The sequence below is a fragment of the Oryza brachyantha genome, chromosome 3 (genome assembly GCF_000231095.2).
Source record: "Oryza brachyantha chromosome 3, ObraRS2, whole genome shotgun sequence".
Classification (NCBI taxonomy): domain Eukaryota; kingdom Viridiplantae; phylum Streptophyta; class Magnoliopsida; order Poales; family Poaceae; genus Oryza; species Oryza brachyantha.
This window is the reverse complement of record NC_023165.2, coordinates 10,709,879-10,719,706: the sequence shown is the minus strand read 5'-3', so window position 1 is coordinate 10,719,706 and position 9,828 is coordinate 10,709,879. Positions and strand designations below refer to the sequence as shown.

Genomic DNA, 9,828 nt, shown 5'->3' with positions numbered 1-9,828 from the left:
AACAAAAAAGATCGCCACTATGCAATTGGCGCGTTGAACGACACGCTTACGGCTGATGGAAACTGGAGACACGGAGACCGAACGGCCAGCGGTTTTTGTTACAACGGGACGACGTGTCACACATGCTGTCTCTTTCGTCCACGTAGGACGGAAATATAGAATCGGCATAAGAACAAGAAACATCAACGAGGAATTGATTGTATAATGGAAGTGTCCAGCGAGGGGGAAGCTCCCTTGCAGTTAACTGAAAGGTTGCCAATCTCAGTAAGAAGATTAATAAGCTGCACTGCCTGGCACCTGCAGTCTGCTAGCTACCGCTGTCATGTTATTGGAGAAGGGAAATCTATGCCTGCATGTGGTGATGTCAAAAGGAAAATAAAGTGTGTGGAAGCTCGTGTGCGTTGGTGAATTAGTCATGGGAGGACTTGTGCGTGTGGTTTATCGTTCGACCCTGTACTTTTTACCGGATGTTTGTTTTACTTCAGTACTTAGTCCATTGAATGTTTGAATATTTATTATAACACAGGCTATTAATAAAACTCATCTATAATCTTAAGCTAATTTGCGAGACGAATCTAATGAGCCTAATTAATCTATGATTAACCTATGTGATGCTACAATAAACAGTTGCTAATTATGAATTAATTAGGCTCAAAAAATTCGTCTCGCGGATTAGCTGTCATTTATGAAATTAGTTTTTTATTAATCTATATTTAATACTTTAAATTAATGTCCAAACATCCAATATGACATGAAGCTAAAATAGCTCCATCTAAACAACCCCTTAATTAATTTCTTGCCGGAGGGGGGGGGGGGGGCGGCCCACTCCACGGCATCTCCGTGATTAGGGCGCGCATAGGATTGGATTATTTGGGGCCGGAGGCAGAAGCCCAAGAGGAAAGCACGGCATGGGCCGTGGAGACGGGGGACGGCCCAAGAGGCCGAGGTGCACTGTAACGCTATCAAAGGCCCCGGAATGTCTGGTGGTTCTAAACAAGAATCACACAGTTGTACAGAGACAAACATATTTTTGATTTGGCAAAAAAGAATCATATGCATTCATTTCATTACTTAGTACAAACAAGAAGACTGAAATGCTCATGTACTACACTGTTGCACATTCTCTACGTGTCTTCTGAGATATGAGTCGTCAGAAAAACGCACAAGGGAGAGAACAGTCAGAAAAACGCACAAGGGAGAGAGAATAGTTTTTAGCACACGGGTATAGGTATACCCGTATGTTTGTATGTCTAAAAATATGAAAAAATTGATAAGATAGATTAATATGAGTTATATCACTCCACAAACATGCAAGTTTAAATTCAACTTCTACAAATTGTAGCAAAAAACACAAATAAAACTGAAACTAACTATACGCATATTCATAATTATTTTTGTTATTTTTGCTACAACTTGTAGAAGATGAAATTAAACTTGCATGTTGGTGGAGTGATATAACTCACATTAAACTATATTATTAATTTTTTTCCATATTTTTTGATGACTATTTAGATAGCATGCAAACAACGGTGTATATACACCCGTATACTAAAAAACTGCTTCCCGCTATAGTTCGGCAGCAAGCAGCAGGCAACAATGTACCGGCGACGTGCGATCATCGTAGGCGTGCCCTCTTCATGTCACGGTGCTCCTCGCCGTAGTAGCCGTAAGCAGCAGCAGCACCACCACCACAACCGTAAGGCACGCCGCCGTAGTAGGCTGCTCCGAAAGGCATGCCGCTGAAGAAGGGGTCGACGTAGCCTGGCGCCGGGCAGAACGGGGCGCTGTGGTGGTTGCCGTCGATGGCCAGCGATCTGGATTCTACGGAGTGGTCGCCGTCTGTCTCCCGCGCCTTCCTTTGCCCGAGAACGCCTGAGATCGTGGCGCTCTTCTTGGACGTGGACGTCGCGCCGCCGTCGCTGTGCGTGGACGTCATGGAACTCACGTTGCTGCGGCTCGCCTGGGAAGCGGTCGGGCTGTGAGGTGCCGGCTCTGCCGCGTTGCTGCCGGCGGAGCTCTTCGGCTTCTCCGTTCCGCTCGTGGCGCCGATGGTGGCGAGCAGGTTGGCGATGGTGGTTCGGAGCTTCGGGTTGGGAATCAGGTCGTCGGCGCGCGCCTGTGCCCCGCACGCGCACTTGGACTTGCCGGTGATGATGCACCTGTCGCAGAAGCTGTCGAAGCAGCACTTGCTCGCCAACACCGCGTCGATCATCACCCTCTGGCAAATCTTGCAGTAGAGCTCTGCGGGGACGACGACGCCCTCAGGATCCCCGGACGCAAGCGGCGCCGTTGAGGACGCCGGAGCAGGGCCTGCCCTCCGGATGCCAAATCTTCGGTCGCCATTGGTGGGGCAGTGGTGGATGAAATGCCCCGGGACGCGGCACCTGTGGCAGACGTATCCGGCCGGTGGTGCCCTCCATGCGTGCGTGCTGCGGTGACCATAGCAGTGGCCTCCCTGGGATGGGGCCTCCCACTTGAGCTCTGCAGCCTCGATCACGGCGCTGATGGCTCTCTCCTCATCGACTGCTTCAGCCTCCGTCGACGGCACACCAGAGTCCGACGAAGAACCACCACCGCCACCCTGCGACAGCGGCTTCTTTAGGGACGAGTCGACGATCGTCTCGACAGGAGGCCCGTCGACTCGGCGTCGCACCACGACTGTGGAGCCGGTCGGGATCATCTCGGCCTCCTCCGTGTACTCCTCGCCGGCCCTGTCGCCGTACAACGCGACGGTCTCCCTTGGGCCGCGGCCGCGCGACCGGCCGTGGCCCTGTCGCGCGGTGGCCATGATGAGGCGCTTGAGCTCGGCGACGGACACGGAAGGCCCCTGCACGGGCACGGAGAAGGTGTCCACCCCGCTCCTGTACAGGTAGTACACCGCCATAGCCTCGCTCGAGTTGGCCTGGATCGCCGGACTCGCGAACGGAGGATGCCGCTGTGGGTGCGTTCACCGGAGGATGGATGGGAGCTCCGGGAGCGGAAGATCGAGAGAGACGAGTAGACGAGAGCCGGCGAAACGCGGGGTGGAATGGTGGATGGGCGGGTGGCGCCGCCTTATATCGCCCGCGGAGGCACGAAGCTGAGTCGGAGTCGGACTCCGAGTCCGAGTCCAAGTCGGTTTAGGTGAAAACGCAATCAGATGTTGGGCCGGTTCTTCACAGGCCGAGGCCCATCCGCACTTGCGCCATGAGAATGGGTAACGGGCCGGCCTGTTATACAAAAAGTGCAAGATCTTCTCTTAATAAGAAGAAAAAAATGATTATCTCTAAATAAAAAGAAAAGATGGAAAAGGGACAGAATACCGTATAATTTCTCCATGTTACGTTTGTATGTGCATTTCAACCTGCTTAAACATGTAGACGAAAGTACGGTACGAAACCACTTGCATATTAAGTACTCCTGTGTATAGCCAAATATCCTGTGTACCATATTGACTTTTTATCATCTATACTTTGCACCTAAATAATATTATAAGTTGTAATATTAAAAATATGATTTTTGTATTACAACTCTAGTGATGTAATTTTATTTATGATTTTTGCATTTAATGCTTTAGAATTTCGAGGCCTAACTCACACATTATACTCCATATGTATTTTACAAAATAATACTGATGAACTTTTGTCAACTATTTGATATTTCATATTATTAAAAAGTTATATAAATATGTGAAAAATGTAAGCTATAATTAACATATATTTAATAATAAATTTAACTATAAAAAATAAATGACAATTGTACAAGTTTGTTTGACTAATATGAATGATCAAACGTGCAGTACAAAATAACAATTTTATCTATTAAAAATATGAAGGCAAAATAATTTAGCATTTTTAGAGCAGAGATAGGATGATCAAACTTGCTTTTAGGTCATTCTCAATGCAAGATTTCATTGTGTGGTTTCTAATAATATGATATCATCAAAAGTTTGAGTGGATGAATAAAACAAGTGATCTCGATGTAAAATTCACTTCACAATTTTATAAGCTAACATATCGCTTAAATGTTGCATCTAAATGACTGATAGTAATTGATTAAATATGTGCTGATGAAACAAATTATTGTTAATCAAGATATTAATCCAGATTCATTATTTAGGTAACTACATACACTGAGCTTCGTCCCCATAAAACACAAATTGTTATAATTAATTCTGTATCACATGACTCTTTTTTATCCCTGTGACATATCGTATCATTTAGGGGTTGTTTAGTTTTAAATTCTTTTTACAAAATAATCACATCAAAACTTTAAACACATATTTGAAATATTAAACTTAATCTAATCACAAAATAAATTTTAGATTCCGTCTGGAAACCGTGAGACGAATCTTTTGAGTCTAATTAATCCGTTATCAGCACAGGTTACTGTAGCACTTATGGTAATCACGTTCTAATTAGACTCAAAAGATTCGTCTCACTGTTTCCTATATAACTATATAATTAGTTTTAATGTTTATATATATTTAATGTTTCATTTAGATATCCGAAAATTCGATACGATGTTTTTGAAAAAAAATTTAGGAACTAAATAGGGCCTTAGTGAGTTTAAGATCTCCTAAAATCCCCACCGAGACTATACCTTACCGGTCAGTAAACTCACTGCTGCTCCCTCCCCAGTCACCACCATATTAATCACGTTTCACGGATCAGTAACCCACCACTAATCACTCGTCCCCTCCCCTCCCCTCCCCTCCCCTCCCCCGTCTGTGCTTGAGACGAAAGCGAGCAAGCGAGAGAGATTCCTCACACTCGCTCGCACGCGCACACCAACCTCAACCATCAGCTCCCACCGCCAGCGGGACGCGGCTCTCGAACCTTCACCTTCCCCCATTGCCTCCTGCTCCCTAGCTCCCTGAGACGAGACCGGCGGGCGTCGGGAGGGTGGTGGGCCTTCTACCGATGCAGCGGCGGCGGGGCCCCCTCGCGGCGCTCGCGCTCGCCGTCCTGGTCGCCATCGCGGCGGCGCGCGGCGCGGACGCGTCCATCCACGAGTACTCGGGCGGCGGCTTCGCGCCGCGGGCGAACTCCTTCTTCTTCCACGGCGGCAGCGAGGGGCTCTTCGCCTCCGACCCCTCCTCCAACTCCTCCGCCTCCTTCATCAGGTGCGGCGCTCAATTTTTCTCCGGCTCGCGGCGCGCGCTAGGGTTTTTGCGGGTGATCGAAACGGCCCTGAGTCCCTGATCGGGCGCGTTTCGCTTTGGGGTTTCGGCGTTCGGGGGGTTAGGATCAGATGTGCCTGTCAAATATCGCACCTTTTGTTTCTCAAATCTCGATTGGAATTTGTAGAACAGAAATTTATGCGCACATAGGTTGATCTGTTTAGATGATCTGAAGCAGCTACTGAAAGCTGTTTTTTTTTTCCCGTTCAGTCATCGTGATCCAATTTGTATTATTGTGTTCAACCAATTTTTTTACTCGGTTTGACTGACATGTGATGAAGCTGCTATTCAGGGAGAGCTAGCGCCTTTTGTTTAATAATGTATTCCAACTGGATGGTTGAACATATTAGCCGCAATCCCTTGAAGGGATGAATTAAATATTATACATAAATGTGTTATAAAGCTAAAAAAATAGCTTAGAAAAATTTGTCATCCTCATTTCTTTCACTTTTGCTTATAAGCCAAAATTTGAATTTTCAACCTTAAATTTCGAGTTGGTTTTGTAGTTATTTTATCAGAGTTTATTTTTCAACCTTTGCTTTTAGATCACGAAAAACATGTATATAAAAGTTTTATTCACAAATCATTTTTTTGCTTGCAAATATGTTATTTAGTTTTTTCAGGAAAAAGCCAAACAATGAGGGCCACAATACCGATGAGGATCTTTTTTTTGAGAAATCACACATTTGGAAGTGTGTAACAAATAATCCAATTGCTTATAAGCTTAGAACACTCCATAATCTTTTTGTTGGGCATGAAATGTGTTCATTATTAACCACATGACAGGGTGATCGCATGCCTAACATGTGAAATGTTGGAGCACTAGCATGTAATTAACATGCATTGCACAAACTACAATGGAGGCGGCACTACTGCATGTTACTTCGAAAATAACTACATATTATAACTTCCAATTCTTGTATCCTTTTGATCAATTATTTTTTCACGGACATTTGTATTAAATGCACGGGTAAGCACAGACATACTATGGAAGGAAGAAACCGTGGTCTTATTTCGCTGGTATCTCTTTCAGGTTTGAATCTGTTACATTTCGACGAACCCAGGAGTCAATAGCTAGGCATGAGGCGATGCAGCAAAAGACAGGATTAGTTGAGGCTATTATTGTTGAGATCCAGGACAGAAGCAAGATTGGTGGTGCTTACTTGCATTCTGATGCAATATGCTGCACTCCTGAGCTCGACAAAGAGAAGTCCTGCAAAGTTGGTGAAGTGATTATACAGCCCAATCCTGATAATCCTGACTGGCCAAAAAGGGTTCAGACATTCTTTAATGGTAGAGATGAAGAAGCTAACATGGTGACACAAGTATCTATAAACAAAACAGGGATGTACTACCTCTATTTTATGTTCTGTGATCCACAGCTCAAGGGATTGAAGATTACAGGCAGGACTGTTTGGCGAAACCCACAAGGTTATCTCCCTGGTAAAATGGCTCCAATGATGACATTTTTTGGTTTCATGTCTCTTGCGTATCTTGTACTTGGGCTTCTGTGGTTTCTTCAGTTTGTGCGATGCTGGAAGGATATTTTGCAGCTGCACTACCATATAACAGCTGTTATTGCTCTTGGCATGTGCGAGATGGCTTTCTGGTACTTTGAGTATGGTAACTTCAATTCAACTGGAAACAGACCTATGGCCATAACCTTGTGGGCAGTTACATTTACTGCCGTGAAGAAGACTATATCTCGCCTTCTTTTATTAGTAGTTTCTATGGGATATGGTGTTGTTAGACCCACATTGGGTGGGGTTACATCTAAAGTAGGTGCTCTTGGTGTCATCTATTTTATTGCTTCAGAAGGTCTTGAGCTTGTTGAAAATCTTGGAAACATTAATGACTTCTCTGGGAAAACAAGGTTATTTCTGGTGTTGCCTGTTGCTATACTTGATGCTACCTTCATTATCTGGATATTTTCATCGCTCTCTCGAACTTTGGAGAAGCTGCAGGTAGCAACCTCATGGTCTTATCAATGCAAGTAAATAGTTTATTATGTTCTACGTGTCCTGGTATATCATTCGTGCTATTTTTATAATTATTCTTTCTTCACACCATGTTGCTATATCACAAAAAAAAATCCTGGTCTTTCTGAAAGGAATTGCAGAGCCTTTATCTAGTAAAATCTGCAGCTTGTTCTTGTTCAGCGTCCCATTCAATACCCCTTAGTCCATTGTGAACATGCCTTTTATGCTTCAGCAATTAATATTTATGTTACATGTGCAGTGGATTTTTTTGGGAAGAGAATGTCCATTGAATTTGATTATTTTGTTTTGCAATATACGTCTATAGAGATGATTTTTAGTTCATGTATATTTTACTTTGTTGTCATTTTTTTGTAATATCCCCTGTACTGATCTGGCTCTAATTACATTACAGCTGCGGAGAAGTATGGCAAAACTTGAATTGTATCGGAAGTTTACAAATTCTCTAGCTTTATCAGTTCTTGTCTCAATTGCTTGGATTGGCTATGAGGTATGAGCTTGTGTCAATTCTATAGTCCTATTTGAGATGGTAGCAAATGGTAAATTAATCAACAACACTCAGTGACACTTTCTTGTCCTTATATATGAGGCACATATTTAGATTTTCATATGATCATTTAACAACAACATCCTCATTACTCCTGATAATGGTTGGTGAGTATAAAGAGCAAATGATGAATCACTGCTCTGATCCTTCCCCATTCCACAATCTTTCTATGTGATTGTACAACCTCACGCATTTGTTGTAGTTCTGGAGTTGCCTGACGATTCTCTTGCATGAGCCATGCTTTTACAGTATGACCTGACTTCTTTTTTTCTTTAATCAGCTATACTTCAATGCAACTGATCCATTGAGTGAGCTATGGCAAAGGGCTTGGATCATCCCTGCCTTTTGGAATCTTCTCTCCTATGCCCTCCTTGCCATTATATGCATCCTTTGGTCTCCATCTCACAATCCAACAGGGTAAGTACCTGCTAATGAAGTTCACTTTCTCATTTGACAAGTGGAATTGTGGTTTTTTGTAAATAGTAGTAAGTCATTTTGCTTTTATCACACTAGGCACTGGGTCATAAGGGTATATATCTTGGGTTTGCGTATGGACAAATGTCTTGTATTTTTCTTTAAAAAATGGACTTGGCTCTTGGACGCTGTGTTTAAGAAAATGCTGGATGAATTTCCTGCCTCTATTTACACATTTTGATGTATTTTCTGCTGTTTCTGCTGTTTACAGGTTTGCGTATTCGGAGGATACAGCTGATGAGGCTGACGAGGAAGGGCTCTCTCTTGTAGGCAGTGCTGTGAAAGGAACTGGAGACATGGTGAACATGCATGTGTTTCCCGAGGATAAACGAGCATAGCAAGTTACGATTAGTGCAGCTGTACTCCTGGCTGAGTGCTATGGTAAGTTGCCCTTTTGTCCTCCAATAACACATTTGAGTGAGTGCATTGGGGGCAAACTACCAATACCGTCTAGATAATTTCTTAGTACATAGGATATTTAGGATTAGTGGACACTTGTACGTGCAATGGATATGTATGTGCCTATAGCCCTAAACTATATTCTTAATTGCAATTTCTACTATCACTGTTATTTGCTGAGTTAGATCGATGCTCCAGATCAATTCTGGCCTTGCAATTTGTTTATATATTTATTTCCCTTCCACGTACTAGTATTTGTTTACAATGCTTACCAGTCTACATGAATGTGCAGTTTGTGATTTTATGCCATATAGCATCTTTAGTGATCAGCATTGCTAAACGATTAGGGCACCTCCAATGTAGAGTACTTAATGAGGTGCTTAACAGCATGATTAAGCTAAACACTATACCGATTTTTTTATACAAGCACCTCTCTTTAGCGCTGCTTTGGAGGTGCCCTTATACAGCACTACAGAACAACATTTTTATTTATATTCGTTACCACACCAAAAGAATGCAAGTATGCAACCCTGTCTAGCTCACAGAATTAGTGTTGTAAATATCTTTCCGTTCACGGAAGTCGCTGAGGCAACATTGGACCACAATTCAATCATTTTGATCTGTTAACCATACTGTAGTTAACTGGCATTAGCTGTTTTTACATGATATGATCACTGTTATCATCCTCCTAGTTTTCTCCAAATCAATTTGACATGTTCAATTGCTAACTTTTGCCCTTGTTCTCGATTGCAGTGAAGTACCGTTTTCCTCTGGATTGACGGCTAGCTCAAGTCTTCTGAAGCTTGCGTGCAGTCCCAGTGTACAGGTGGTGACTTTGTATTGAAGGATTTGACTTCCATAGAATTTTACTTGTCTGAAGATGACTATCCAATACAAAATGTGCGGGAAATAAACACACTTGGAGAGCGTGCTGGGGTTACTTTATGTAATTCCTGCTGTGGCGTGCGTAGACTCGTAGGTTTTGTTGGTAGAAGCGCACCTTGCTAAAGTACTTTTTGACTGCATCCTCACGTAATGATATCGTTTGTGTATGATCACATCGTGGCAATTGTTTATCTATTGCTCGTATGTATGCAATATGGAATCTTGGGGTTTATAGATATATTTTTTTCATCTTTTACATTGATCTACTGCTGTCTGGAATTATGCTTTCGAAGTGTTTAATCATTACAAATTGCGGTATGCACCAACCGACATGTCAAATTAGCAAAAGAAAAAATAAAATTACA

At 43.1% G+C, this 9,828-nt stretch overlaps 2 protein-coding genes across 2 annotated transcripts; one reads left to right on the top strand and one right to left on the bottom strand.

Moving 5' to 3' along the window:
* Window positions 1–1,615: 1,615 nt before the first annotated feature.
* LOC102714547 (E3 ubiquitin ligase PQT3-like) lies at window positions 1,616–2,884 on the bottom strand. Its single transcript, XM_006651284.2, has one exon. It carries the CDS (start codon window positions 2,882–2,884, stop codon window positions 1,616–1,618), a length of 1,269 nt encoding a protein of 422 aa, XP_006651347.2.
* Window positions 2,885–4,696: 1,812 nt separating this feature from the next.
* On the top strand, window positions 4,697–9,717 carry LOC102700971 (transmembrane protein 87B). Its single transcript, XM_006649984.3, has 6 exons — window positions 4,697–5,104; window positions 6,195–7,125; window positions 7,553–7,648; window positions 7,986–8,122; window positions 8,391–8,560; window positions 9,332–9,717. The coding sequence occupies exons 1-5, from the start codon at window positions 4,902–4,904 to the stop codon at window positions 8,515–8,517; spliced, it is 1,494 nt and encodes a 497-aa protein (XP_006650047.1). The 5' UTR covers window positions 4,697–4,901; the 3' UTR covers window positions 8,518–8,560; window positions 9,332–9,717.
* The last annotated feature ends 111 nt before the right edge of the window (window positions 9,718–9,828 follow it).

Bases quoted from the DNA above. Each gene is read 5' to 3' on its own strand.
- LOC102700971 (XM_006649984.3), top strand. From the start codon at position 4,902: ATGCAGCGGCGGCGGGGCCCCCTCGCGGCGCTCGCGCTCGCCGTCCTG. The intron at 5,105-6,194 runs GTGCGGCGCTCA...TATCTCTTTCAG, and splicing joins TCCTCCGCCTCCTTCATCAG to GTTTGAATCTGTTACATTTC. The intron at 7,649-7,985 runs GTATGAGCTTGT...TTCTTTAATCAG, and splicing joins TTGCTTGGATTGGCTATGAG to CTATACTTCAATGCAACTGA.
- LOC102714547 (XM_006651284.2), bottom strand. From the start codon at position 2,884: ATGGCGGTGTACTACCTGTACAGGAGCGGGGTGGACACCTTCTCCGTG.